Source organism: Solanum stenotomum, chromosome 2 (genome assembly GCF_019186545.1).
Source record: "Solanum stenotomum isolate F172 chromosome 2, ASM1918654v1, whole genome shotgun sequence".
Taxonomy (NCBI): Eukaryota; Viridiplantae; Streptophyta; class Magnoliopsida; order Solanales; family Solanaceae; genus Solanum; species Solanum stenotomum.
The window spans coordinates 60,194,033-60,208,512 of NC_064283.1; the positions used below are offsets into that span (position 1 = coordinate 60,194,033).

Genomic DNA, 14,480 nt, shown 5'->3' on the forward strand with positions numbered 1-14,480 from the left:
GCATGTGTGATAGTTACAAACCGCGTTATATTTCACAGACTTTGACTGAAATCAGCGTTGACCAACCATTTATCTCTTTAATAAAGGCTTTTCGGCGTCAGCACCGTCAATCTCCGTCGACAACGAAAATTGACACCGCAAAACGTTATAGATTTCCCATTTGACTCTTTTAAAACTGTTTCAATACTATTTGATTAAATTTAAATTCGCATATTATAGTATCTATTTAAATTCGCATATTATAGGAAGGTCCTAAAAAGGAGTTAAAAAACCTAATTAATTAAGAAATCACGATTCGTAATGTACGCGTTGCATTTCTTAATTTAATGAAAATATTGGATATGTATGACAGTATGAATGTTTTTTTATGGTTTAAATATTTTGGAATTCCTTAAAAGAAAATATCATAATATAAATATAGAGTATAGGGTATACAATCATTTATAGTTAGAATATTCTAGAAAATCTATTATATATATATTTAGAAAACCAATTTGACAAATTTCTTTCAAAATATTTACAGTAGCTGGTCACTACTCTATTTTTAGAGTTATCTTTTAGTCAATGGTCTTCCAGAATATACTTATAAAACTATTTATAGGATAAGTCTCCATTATTATAATTATAATTACACTATATAGTATTAACTCGTGATCGTTACAATTCACATATTGCCTGTTTGAATCATTTTGGTCCCATAAGACCAAGTCATCTTAATTTTTTCAAATTCATTTTTTTTATAAAATTGTAAAAATATAAAACAATTGATCTTTCACCAAAATCAAATAACGTGGCCCATGCTGGTCTCAAGCACTTTTCCTTATCTTATATGGTACAAAATTAGATTAATCAAAATTTCACAATAAATATTAAATATCGAGTAATAAATTAATAAATAAATAAAAATTATTATGATATATGCTTGAATTATCACATACTTAGAACTATCACAATATATATAATCAAAGATATCACTTTACTGCTGAATTAGTCAAATATTTAAAATTAATTTATCATATAAATGTCTGATAGCTGAAACTCTCTTAAAAATAGATTCACTGTTCCTGACAACTAATAATTCAGATATGTAACGATATGAAAACATTTCATAGATAAGGTATGAAAGTCAACCGAATATGATAATTTAAATATGTTTTAATTTATTGAAGTGGAAATATGTATTCACGTAAAGTGCTATTTGACACCTCTTTTGCACAAAAATAGAATCAGCTATTCAATTAATTGTGTCTTAACACATAGATAATATAATTTAAATATAAAAAATATATATAATTTATCTTAACTCAAATTATAATGCAGATATCAATTATTGAACGATTTTTTTTTAAAATAAATAAATAAAATGGAATGGGTTGTTCATGTCAGCCTTTAGCCAATATTGGACTTAACGCCCACTGACAAAAAAACAAGGGCTAAAGATTCTCATCCTCAATTTATTACATCTCCCTTCACACTTACTCTTCACACTAAGCTTCTCCAAAATAATATTCCCTCTCCATTTTAATTTAGGTATCTTATTTTTTAATTTATTTTTTTAAAAAAATAATTTTCATACTTAATATTAACTTTTAAAATTATATTTTGTGAGATTATACTAATTATATTATTTATATATGTTAATAACATTTTACATAATGTAATTATAATTCTAAATTTAAATATATATATATATATATAGTCAAATCTTTCTGTAATAGTTCTCGCTAACTATTTGTTCAACTTGATAGAAAATCTATCTAGCCCATGAGTTGACCAACCGATTCTAGTACTTCTTGTAGATTTGATTTAATTTTCTTTATAAACCTAAGTTTTCTATAATAAAAATAAAATAAAATTCGAGTTTACTTTTTTTTTCTTTTGTTTTTTAGTATACTTTCAACTCCCAACTTCAGCTGCCTAAAATCTCTCTATATATAACGGTTTGTTCAAGGAATCCTTAAAATAAACACAACAACTTAATTTGCTACTTCTTGTCAACTTTCTTGAAACTCAATTTGTTTTCTATCTATTTCTCTTGCTGTGCAAATTTTCCGGAATGAACCTACGGAATGTTTAGTGCATCAGACTGTCGATATTTAAATTTGTCATTTTATATATAGTAGTAGTATTTGTTAATACTATTGTATACAACTAGCTTCTTCTTTTTGTGTGTTACATGTGTATATTCAAGGTGGCGAATTATAGAAAGAAAGGGAATTATAAGGCAATTATAAGAGATGATGAAGAAGAAGAAGGTGGGATTAATAATAATAATAATAATAATAATATTAATGTGATGTTTTCTGGGAATATTAATAGAGAAGAAGAGATGTCTGTGATGGTTTCTGCATTGACACGTGTCATTACTGGTGAAGATAGAATATTAAATCAAGAAAATAATAATAATATTATTGGTTCTTCATCTTTGAATGAATTTTCTGGAGGTGTTGGAGAAAAAAGAGGACGTGAAGAGCAGCAATATTTCTTGTCAGATATTATTAGTTCATCAACAGGTATGCAAAATAATTCTATACTTTGCTTCTTATTTTATTTCGTTTGTAGGACTAAATTTGGAAAACATATTGAAATATGTTGATTCTTTGAATTTTGTATCTTAACTATGAGGTGTATATGTGAGTTTTCTATCTGAACTATCACTAGATCAAATGTTTATCGAACCGCACCTTAACTATCATGAATTGTTTACTTTTTCTATCTGAAATATCACCATCGTTTACGTAGAAAAAGTGAAAAACAGATAGTTGAAGTATGTTTCGATAAATATTTGATGATAATTCAAGTATAAAACTCAAAATATTAAATTAAACTAGAATACTTTAAGTGTGTTTTGACCCTTTACTCTCTTTTTTTAATGTATACAAGATAGAGTTTATTAGCTGATTTTGGGGTGAGTCATGTACTTATTATTTATGTATAAAATTAATACGATATTTAACTTGTAATTTAAAAATTCACATAATTAATGCATATATAAATTTGAGATTCTAACTCCGCTTTAATTAGAAGCATCTGCTCTTCATCTAGAAGTAATAAAAAACCAACTAGCATGTCAATATTGTATGAAATGTAAATGCATGCAAGATAGCATGAAGTAAAGACTAGAGCCTCAAATTTTACTTTAGGTCATGTTAGTTTATTTACTTTAGTTTAATCTTTATGTTCTTTTAAGAGTATAGTTAAGGAGCCTAGTCCTTACATATAATACTACTACTAATAATAAACATATCATTATATTTATCGACCATTTTGTAGTATATATAATTAAATATGAAGCAAAAGGAATTTCATTTTGGACTATCAAGTTATCTTTATTTGATGAACAGGTAACATGTTTTATTTTTAAAACTATAAATTTCACAGTATAACAAAGCTTATACATAGATATCTTTTGAGTAATCTGATAACACATTTATACTAACAAGGTATATATATATATAACAACTAGACATTCCCTTAAATTTGTGTTTTATGTTAATAGGTGGTGAAGATTCAAGCATTAATAGAAGTATTGCAAGCAACACACCAACAACAGAAGCAACATTCATATACAGTACTACTCCAACATATGATCATAATAATAACAACAACAATGTTATTGATTATAATCAACCAAGAAGAAGATATAGAGGAGTGAGACAAAGGCCATGGGGAAAATGGGCAGCTGAAATTAGAGATCCATACAAAGCTGCTAGGGTTTGGCTTGGAACATTCGATACTGCTGAAGATGCTGCTAGAGCTTATGATGAAACCGCTCTTAAATTTAGAGGTAGCAAAGCCAAACTCAACTTCCCTGAAAATGTTAGGCTCTTGCCTACTTCTTCAATCCCCCGTCAGGGATTTTCGATGGAAAAACAGTCTCCGGCAAGCACATTTCCTACGAATTCCGTGGAAAATAATATGGTATTTTCAACGGAAAAACAGTTTATGACGGGCACATTTCCCACAAATTCCGTGGGAAATGTACCTGTTTCTAGTATTATTTCTCCTAATACTCTTTCAACTCTCTCTTTTTCCCCTAATAGTAATCCAATAGTTCACACTCAGTTATCTAATAGCAATAGTAACATAAACACTCAGTATTTCTTGAATGGTGATTTTCAAAGGGGGCATTCATCTCTGAGCTTGTTAAACCAATCCATGTTTTCTACTACATTCCAGTATTCTTCTTCTTCTCCATCGTCGTCTTCTACTTCTCAAGTTCCTGTTGTTCCAAGTATGTATTTTTCAGGTTCTCAACCTACTAGCCAGAGTAGTGAAAGTGATTTTCGGGCTACTTCGTCAGATTCAGCTCATCACCCTTCTTCTTCTTCAAGATGATCTAGTAGAAGTGACTAGTTAGGGTTTTATGTTTATCACTTAAATGTGATTTATGAATGGATTGTGGCATAATGACCCATGTAGGTGGACAAAGTCCTGTTTTTCCATTTTGTTGTGGGAGCTTATAAAATGAGAGTTATTTTTGGAAATTTCTTTGTTTTACCAAAGAATATACAAGTTGATGATGAAATATGCGATGATTATAGCATAAACTTTGTCATCCATATTCCATATGTAGGTATTTATTAACTAGATAAGAATCAAAAGAAATTAAAGCTTTTGAGTACACAATTATCTTAATATATGAAAGATACTATAATTGTATTCATTAGAAACACGTAAATAAGAGGTGATCAAGCTGGTCCTAACAAATGTTATTAAAGGTAAAATGTGGTTGCTAAGATTAAATAGTTCTCAAATACAAATTAAAACACAATAATCTTCTTGAGATAAGTTGAAAAAGAAAGTCTCACATGAAATGAGTTAGATGGAGCAATCCAAGTCTCAATTGGATTCTTCCTGAAAATACCTCTTCTGTGCATCTTTCTCGTGGATGGAACAAAACAAGGAGGGCAATACCCAGCTTAGGGTGCTAGTTGGAGCAATCCAAATGCTCGATAGAAAATAAAATCGTATAAAATGCATGTATAAACAAACACCTTAACATACTCTTGCGTAAATAATCCTCATCGCGACAAGAAACTCGTGAATGCACGTGTTATCTAAACGGGCTTATATTCCACAATGGAATAAAAATATTTAGCATGCAAATACTTGAAGAAAATGAAAGGTCGAAAATGTATCAGCTTTCATTCAAGCAAAATACAAACAATTCTCAAAGGAAGATGATGCATTGCCTTAGACCAGTCACAAGGAAGTCTAAACTTGAAAGTATAGAAGATAAGATGATAAAGGTATTTAAGTCACCAGCAATCTGATGGCATGAGGACGGCACATGATTGATATCAACCTAATATATTTTTCAATCATCATCTGATACTATTTGATGAATAACTGGAGGAGAATATTAACCTGTGATCTCTTAGCATCGCTGATAAACGTTGTTGATAACAATGAATAAAGCAGCATCAAGAGAATACAAAACAAGAAAAAGTTTAAGCCAGGGAAGTTGAGGAAAGCGAGCAGGCAGATGAAGATAACAGGGGTGGAAGGATTGATACTACAAGCTTTTTCCACTTAGAGGGTCGGGCAGCCAGACTGGAAAACGATTTCAGTTTTGTCACATAACTGCTCCTTGATATCAATTACCATAATTGATGAGCTACCTTTGGAGTCCTGCCAATATTTCAAGCCCTTATTGCAGCTTTGTGCACCATTGTCTCCTTGTGAATTTGGTGGCAACTCTTCTCAACAAGGTCAAGCAGCTTTTCCAAATTAGAAGCCCAGGAATTTAGTATGTCATTGCTGTCTTTTGCAGGTTGAAAACAGACTATACCCACAAGTCTATCAATCTTTGCGACAAGTGCTTTTGATACAACCATTTCTGAAAGGTGTTTTTCGGCTTCCTGAGATGAGAGAACAAAAGATGAGGATCACCAGATGTTAATGAGTAAAACACGCAATCTCAATCGGATCAGATGGATACACAAGATGATCAGGAAGATCATGTGGAACTGGATAGCAGACATTCTCCAGCGATGAATTAGTTTACTTAGGCAGCCACAGATCACAGTTTTCAGTTTTTAAACCCACTCAAACTAATACCTATCTATACTAGCAATATTAATTGACAATGGAGCTTTTGGAATTTGGGGTACTATTAAAATCTAAATTTAAAGACTAGCTATCAAGAGGGCTCTAATTTGAGAGCTTTTAGTAGCTCTCACAGTAATTCAAGTCAACTGTTTATTATTCACAACATCATGATTTTCTTTTCTTTTTTTCCTTTTCCTGCAAAAATGGAGCATAATTTTCACGCTATTCATGAGAGATACAAGTGCTAGTGATGTATGCTACAACACAGATTTTTCAAGATACAATGTTAGCGACACCTGGGGAAAGAAAACAGTTACAATGCTATTTGTTTGGGGTTTTTTAAATTTTAACTCACAATGTTCTTGCAGCATACATGTTTTGCAGTAGAGAATTAATCTTAAGGAAATTTATATATATTTCAATAGTAAATGTATAAAAGAACATCTCAGATGTGATGTATAATGAATCAGGAACCATGAATACCAACCTGAATGGAAAGGCACAATAAATCTGCTAATCTCTTCAAAGTTATTCTTGAGTAGTATTTTGAGACAACAAGAATGTTCTGCAAGGAAATAATCATAGGAAAAATGAATCAATAGAAGCCATTAAAAGGAGCAAAACAGAGACTTGCAGCATAGGGTATTACATGCTCTATAACTCTCAGTCTGAGATCTTCAGCTGCCTTGTCACCCAAAGAGCCACCAAGCATATTCTTTTCATTTTCAAACTCATCCTTGAAAGTATTCCATAATGATGTCCATTGAATGACTTCCATGGTAATTAATTGTTTCAGAAGCAGCCTAAAACAAAAGAAAAGGCAGATACTAATAAACCTTAGGCCAAAACTGTTTGCCTACTGGAGCAGAAGGAAAGAGGAAAATTGCAAATTTTCATACAGTAGCTGTCCCATAAAAGATGAGAAAAAATTCAATTATTTCGCTTCCAGGTTAATAATTTGAGACTAAAGATGATGCCAACAATACCATATGGCTAATTCTTCCAAAGCCATTGCAAATTATTTCCTACAGAGTTTATACTTCGAAACAAAAGTTTCGAAACTAAACTTTGTTAATAAGGCATTAATAATCAAATTAAAACATTTTTTTTATTGATGGTAATCAATAATGTGTGCTAAAAGTTCATAAAGAGCAGCCTCACCACTAAACTAGTTACTATATTATACATGATACCTTCTTGTAGAGGTTTTACTTAAAAACAGCAGTTTTGAGAAACTATACTTTGTTACTTTAGAAGAGATAATTATGTTATGATAATCTTCTTTTAGTACTTGTACAGAAACAATATTTTGCTGAAGAAGCGGCCTAGTAAAGAGTGATATTCTTTAAATCCACAAAAGGGCAGACTCACTACTCAATTTATTCAGACAGATGCACACTAAAAATTATCAAACATTTCAGGTGATTGCATCTAATCTTGACTATGTATTCAAGTCATTATGAGAACAAACACAATTTTACTTTGATAAAGATAATTATTATCATACAGTAGAAAATTCATATCTAGCTTGCATAAAGAGATATGTAAGCTCAATCATGGGGTTTCTTCTCCACTTTATCACAATACTTTACAACCTAATGACAATTGATACAGAAGGAAGGATGTTTTCCAGAAAGGGTGCTGATGATGGTTGGAAAGCTTTGGGAAACATCTTTCCCCATAAGCTCCTATGGACAAATGAAAGATAATTGCTTATCCTCAGTTCCATAACAAAATTGGGCAAGTAGGGTTATCAACAGAACCTGAAATGAGGAATCTCTGAAAGATTCTTGTCCTCCAAAGTTGAGTTATGAAGACTTGATTGCATAGGATCATGCGGTGACAATACCAAGTACCAGCAAATTTTCCTCAGCACCTGAATAATATAGAAAAAGGATTCAGAATAATTTAGGGGTATTCAGAGATCCTGTGGCTCAGCTTATCGTGTAGCTCTTAAGTAGCACATAATCAAAAATTTCTTTTGGATCGTTTTGACAAAGCTGAACTAGATGTATCTGGTTATTATTGCAATCCCTTTCTTTATCAATTTGGGGGGGAAATGCATTAACTCAAGCTCCACTTAGGTAGGAACTGTTTGCCGTTTAAGTTCTGAACATATTGGATATGTCCATCATACAACACATTTTATTCCCAATATACCAGGTTGCTCTATGTTAATTGGCCCCTCAAACATCTTAACAATTTCTTTAAAACTATCAGCTTAGCATAGATGTCTATTGATTTCTAAAGAAATTGTTTCAGGAGTAGAAAAGCCAGCACTAATTCATCAGAAAGGGATGGACTTGAACAAGCATATAATAAAGTGGTTCCTTCGTTTTATTTCTTTTTCCCAATCATCTTCCTGACAAATGAGAAGGATTTCTCTTTCTTTCTTAGCTTAAAACAGACTATATGCAGAAAACAAAGGCCTTGTTTTTGGTGTAAACAAGAATGTATAGAGGAGGTCGAGCAACTAGTAGATATAGGATCTTTGTAATTAGCCTTCCTAGTCCCTCTATGTACGAATTTTTGGAGGTCACCAGCATATCCTTAATGCTGAGGAATACAACATTACTACTTTCAAAAAAAAAACAAAGGCCAAGTTTGCTTCCGCTTAGTGGAGGTTTGAATCCGAATCATTCATATATCAACCCACTTAAGTACATTTATTATTCTTTACAACTGTTTGCTCTGAAGATCTGATTCTTTCATATATTATAGATATAGTTTCAAAATCATTAAAACATATACTTAAAAACTTCTGTGAAGGCAACCTTTTACTAATCTTCCCAGTGCCAATTTACAACCACCACCAACTTCCAGTCTTCCACTGTCATCCACCACTACCAATCTATGTTGCTCGGACTCTTCAAAAATGTAGACAGGTGTGTGTCGGATCCTTAAAAAATGTTGACGGGTATCAGTCGGATCCTTCAAAAGTAGTACATTTGTGAAGGATCTGACATGGGTGCGGAATCATTTTTGGAGAGTCTGAGTAACATAGCAGCCAATTATCTAAAGCACATTGCCAGCTCAATTAGTATCTCAAAAAATTGAGCAAAACAACAAAATTTCACTTTCTTTTCTTCTTTACAAAACTAATGCATTTCCGTATGTCAGAAAAAGGAAGATCTCGGTATCGATTAAGTACATTAACATTCAAAACCTTCTTTTACTTGTGTCACCAATGTTCATTGACACTTAATATCGCATGTTGATGTTATACATTAGTTCTCTGTTTAAGATGATAATTCAAGGATGCAATCTTTAAAAAAGAAGATTTGCATATGAATTGCACAGATTACCATAGCACCTCAAAAATATAACTGAATTAGGCTTACTGGTATCCACTGTGCTGGGTTTTCTTTTACAGAAGGGATCTCATAAATGGCCTTGTAACAGCGACATATCTCAAGGTAATCATTGTTCTGAAAGTGATACCTGCAGCATCGGGATAAAAGTAATTATTGTGACAAGTTTAAGACATACAAATACAATGAAAAGTTCCAGATGCAACAACAGCAGTCTCCATCTTTCTAGTAATAGAATTGACAAACTTGTAAATCAAAGACGAAGTAATCCAGGTATGATTAAGTGCTTGCAACAGTGAGCCTACTCACACATAAAACTTTCTTTGAAGGGCATGAGACTTTTGTTGGAAAGGAATTTCCCACTTCACAACCAGGCCTGAACTTGAAGAGCTCTGATTTTAACAAGGTCATAATGGAAGATTGAATAGCTTATGCTGTTCTCATGAAGTGTAGGTCACTGTTAGTCACTTTCTAACTGTTCAGGGATGAAACCAATAGTCAATCTTTCCATGGCTTAAGAAGTTCCCCATTAGGTTAACCAGAGGATCAAGACTAAAATCCTCAGCTTCAGGTAAGCCAGAGCGTCCTGCTCGAGTATGATATCAATTACAAGGTAGAAGAATGACTTGAAAGAGAGGAGGGGTTAAGCCAATCACAAAGGTTGATTCAGATTTATGAAATATACCTTTTGCCACTCTCTCAAATGGATGACAGAATCCACATACTAACGATTATCATGCAAGCGAAAACCAATGCCAAAAAGATTTTGGAGGGAAAAACTAGTTTAGAAAGAAGTATAATTGACCTTCTAACAGCGTAATATTCCAGTCCCAGTGCAATCTTACGATGAAACTGGAAAGTCCAATCGATCAATCAATCAACTATGCTTTAATTCCAAACTAGCTGGGATCGGGAATGCAACATTTTCACTATGCATCAATTCCAGACTAATTGGAATAAGTAATGTAGCCTTTTCAATCAGACCATTTCATTACTGGAATTGAAGTCCATTCATAACAAAAAAATAATCCTAAAAGACAGGAAATGAGAACTATCGCTCTCAAATACACATCTTTGCAGAATTTGAATGAGGTTGGCATAACATCACAAGAATGAATATTATCTCTTTATGGAAAATATAAATCTTTTGTGTACAAGGCAAGTATCAGCATTTCCCTTGATGTTACCGAATAGTTGATAACAGTAACAAGTTCTACATTGTATAATTGTCAAACCCCACCACCATAAGGCCGATTAACTTTCAAAAAATTGCAAGAAATCCAAATTCATTTATAAGACAAACCAAATTATATGCAAAATGAGGACAGTCAAAATGTTTCACTGGAATGCACATTATGGACACATTCAATTGTAATGGGGCTTGCACTACAAAAACAAGACAAACAAACATCAGAAAAATATGGAGAGTCATAAAGTTTTCACAGAACGCACATGTTAACCTTATTCAGTAGTAAAATGCGCAATGAACATCCAAAGGTCAGGATGCATTGAAAATCAACTAAGAAGCAAGTCAGTGAATTTTTTCAACACTAATCCGTTCAAATTAGGACCTGGTACAATAATCAGTGAACAAGGCCTAGCTCAAGTGGCAAAAGGTGGAGGATTTGTGGCTTAGGTCTCAGGTTCAAGCCCCACACCATGCAAAGCAAAGCCCGGTATTTAAGTGGAGAAGGGTAGAGGGGCAGGCCCATTATCCACCGAGTTTAGAAGGCTGTGATTAGTCCAAAGGGCGGGTCACAAACGGATTTCTCGGTTATCAAAAAAAAAAAAGATAGAATCATCAACTACAAGTTTACAACTATTAATCTGTTCAACTTATGAGTTTGGCATAAATATGGTGAGCCCCTGAGCGCTTAGGGAAAGAATGGTCTAGGTTATCATCAAAATCAAGAAAAAAATAACTCGAGGGTACACTCCACATAAAATCATAACTCACCTAATCATCAATTCATAGTAAATCCGCTTCAACTCTAACAATGATGGAATATCTGGAGCAGGCTCTTTGACTACATTATCACCTTCTTTTGGTTTCTTCTTTTCTTTAGAAGGATCGGCTTCAAACACTTTGGGATTGATCTTTCTTGAGAGTATTTGTGCACGCACATAATCTAGACTATCCAAACAGAGACGCACCTGCAGAGTTCAGCATTACATAACAAACACAAAGTCATGCTTCAGTTTTCTGTAGAAAGAGAGGGATCAATAATACATACTTGTTCCAGAATAAAAGCAATCTTCTCTGTTTTTGCCATTGCTCCAAAAGTTTCAACCTGTCCATCAACATACCCATCCATGGGAACATTGCAAGTAAGTAAATCCCAAAAAGCTTCCAATAAAAACTGTTGTTCAGTTTGACACTGATCACTAGAGCAAAAAGATCAAGAAGTCACCAAGGAGAAGGTCAACAATTACTGACCGCAACTTCTTGCATCAAATTAGCAGCCTCGGCAATGAGTCCTTGTTCTTCTTTAATTTTTGCAAGCTTCTTAATCAGACGGGCTCTCTCAATTTCAACATATATCTACATGCAAGATTAAAGTCGCTCGGTGGGAAAGAAAGACAAAAGGAACCATACTGTTCTAATCTAAAATAACAACAATAAAAAAGCAGACAAAAAGAATTCTTACTTTTCCTGCAGCTACATTGTTAAGGGTCTTGATGAGTTCTATCTTAGTTTCAAGATCAGGTGTCTGGTCAATATACTGCATTGCTTGTTGGACCATGGCCTGTACAGCCTGCACAAGTCCAAATTAAAGAACACTTAACAACATTATTATACAGTGGTATAGGACAGACAAAACCATGAGATCATCCATCCCCACGGGAGAAGCACCGCGTCTCACAGGTTTCTCATACCAATGGATAGTTCCACATACAATATGCTATGTAAAGAACGGCTGTGCACATACACACTTGGCATAAGCAACAGACAGGAGCATATATTCAACAGTATCATGGTAATCAAACTTTCCAAGGCAAATAAGCACATGATTAGTAGCCAAGCATTAACACAAATACATGTCACCACATTACACATCTGATCATGCCAATGATGAATGAACTACACAAAAGGAAAATCCTCTCCTCTACACAAATGTGTATGACTTTTAATGATTATTTCTGATAGGTAAGTAAGCAAACATTAGAAAGCACCAACACGGTGCAAACCAATTTTACTGAAGTCTGCATTAAAGTCTCCCTCAGGCCCTCACCGTTTTCAATTATCCTTCCTTTCCAATTCTCACTTATTAAACCAAAGATATCAATTGTTCACAACATAAACTAGAGTTTTGAACTACACACTAAGGAATGAATAATTTCTTTGACATTCATAAAATCCCTACATGTTTGAAAGAAAAAAAGGTATCAATAAATCCTTTATACTCCTTTCATGAACTTCAAACTAACCAAGTGAAAGTGGGATTTTGACAGCTCTTCCCTGAAGTATGTCCTTAAAAAAACAATTAATCATTTGGTAGTGCAGTCCGACAAGATTTGGAAAAATTGGAAAACAGAACTAGATAGGATAAATTTTGTTTTCGAGGGCAAGGGGGATTGAAAAGCATTTATTCATTTCTGACAATTCTAATGCTAGTTCAAAATTTCCAATAACATAAGATACATATATAAATGAACAAGCATTTTGTTATACCTCAATACTTCTAAATGTGCACATTGTCCTCCTTACTGATGGAAGTTATCCTATAGATGTTGTATTCATGCCTGTTCGAAACGCGAATCATTTTTTTATTTATTATTTTTCAAAATTCCCAATAACATATGATCCATATATATATATATATATATATATATATATATATGAACAAGCATTTTGTTATAGCTCAACATTTCTAAATGTGTTAATACCTATTGTCCTCCTTACTGACTGACATTTTCAAAATTCAGCACACTAATCTCAGTCTATTCAGGCTCATTACATTCTGCTACAAGGACACACATATAGTAATAAGAAAAACGATACCTGTTTCAATTGTCCACGACGCTTAGACAATAGAACAATCTGCTCATTAAGTGTAGTCCATGCACGAGCCTCAAAGCAGAGCTGAAGAATATCAATGGCAGATTTCCTCGTACCCGCAACATCTCCAGCTTGCCTCATCTGCTTCTCCACATTCAACAGTATCTCTATTTTCGCCTCCAAATTCCTATCACCTTCCTGAAATTGAGCAAAATTGAACAAAATAAAACATTGAATATACCGAAATGAGATCTGAATCGAATGAAAATACAGAGAAATTCAACAGGAGAATAGTAGATTACCATTTTAAATTCGATCGACGTGAACCCTAAGAGAGAGAAAGTTAGAGTATGGAGTGTTGAAGATGGTCTCTCTTACTGCTTTTTTGAGTCTATGCTGCTTTTGTATTTTTCTCCTTTTTCTCTTTTCTTTCAATTTCAATGTAGTTTTCTTGTACAAGGGGTTAGGAGATAATGTTGCAAAGACTTTATTTTCACTTAATTACACATTTTTATTGCGGAATTATTATTCTTTATCCTTCCTATTAAATAATTTCTTTCTATACGTATTAGTATATACAACATGAATAATAATATATTGATGTAATTCCACAAGTGAATTTTTATAAAAGTAATATATATGCAGATGTTATCATTATAAGATAGAGAAGTTTTTTTCCATAAACAAATGCATCTTAGTGTGTGATTGCTTAATATTAGGTGAATGTATGATTTAAATTTTATAAATTTAATGTTTAATTTTTTTCATTAAATTTATTATATTTTTAACAAATTATGAGTGTAAATTTAGTTTCTTTTAAAATTTGTGACATTTTCATATAGTTTTATATCATGTCTAGGAGGAATTGAGTTGGATAGAACTCGCTATTTATATCATAAGTTATGTGAAATAGACTCTTAATACTCTTCATTACATTTTGAGATTAAAAAAAAAAGCTCTTGTTGTTATCTCAAGAGACCATAAATACCCTCACGAGTTAATAATTCAAATTTTTAATGATGTGGCAAGCCATGTGAGACTAATTCCTCCACCTAAGTGTTGCCAAGACCTTTAATGACAACAAAAAATGGCCATGAAATCTCATAATTGCCACT

The 14,480-nt window shown here is 32.8% G+C and overlaps 2 protein-coding genes across 2 annotated transcripts; one reads left to right on the plus strand and one right to left on the minus strand.

Annotated features, from left to right (window-relative positions):
- Positions 1 to 1,998: 1,998 nt before the first annotated feature.
- On the plus strand, positions 1,999 to 4,487 carry LOC125855568 (ethylene-responsive transcription factor ABR1-like). The gene is made up of 2 exons (XM_049535305.1): positions 1,999 to 2,513; positions 3,500 to 4,487. The coding sequence occupies exons 1-2, from the start codon at positions 2,177 to 2,179 to the stop codon at positions 4,336 to 4,338; spliced, it is 1,176 nt and encodes a 391-aa protein (XP_049391262.1). The 5' UTR covers positions 1,999 to 2,176; the 3' UTR covers positions 4,339 to 4,487.
- Positions 4,488 to 5,292: 805 nt separating this feature from the next.
- On the minus strand, positions 5,293 to 13,779 carry LOC125855642 (26S proteasome non-ATPase regulatory subunit 12 homolog B-like). The gene is made up of 11 exons (XM_049535394.1): positions 13,668 to 13,779; positions 13,369 to 13,563; positions 12,014 to 12,121; positions 11,803 to 11,907; positions 11,600 to 11,656; positions 11,323 to 11,519; positions 9,396 to 9,495; positions 7,818 to 7,930; positions 6,704 to 6,857; positions 6,542 to 6,619; positions 5,293 to 5,864 (listed from the first exon to the last, which is right to left on the minus strand). Exons 1-11 carry the CDS (start codon positions 13,668 to 13,670, stop codon positions 5,646 to 5,648), a joined length of 1,329 nt encoding a protein of 442 aa, XP_049391351.1. The 5' UTR covers positions 13,671 to 13,779; the 3' UTR covers positions 5,293 to 5,645.
- Between the last annotated feature and the right edge of the window lie 701 nt (positions 13,780 to 14,480).

Excerpts from the sequence above, each read along its gene's own strand:
- LOC125855568 (XM_049535305.1), top strand. The coding sequence starts at position 2,177 with ATGTGTATATTCAAGGTGGCGAATTATAGAAAGAAAGGGAATTATAAG. Across the intron at positions 2,514-3,499 it reads TATTATTAGTTCATCAACAG|GTGGTGAAGATTCAAGCATT; the intron begins GTATGCAAAATA and ends TTATGTTAATAG.
- LOC125855642 (XM_049535394.1), bottom strand. Across the intron at positions 11,520-11,599 it reads TTGCTTTTATTCTGGAACAA|GTGCGTCTCTGTTTGGATAG; the intron begins GTATGTATTATT and ends TGAACTCTGCAG. Across the intron at positions 7,931-9,395 it reads ACCCAGCACAGTGGATACCA|GTGCTGAGGAAAATTTGCTG; the intron begins GTAAGCCTAATT and ends TATATTATTCAG.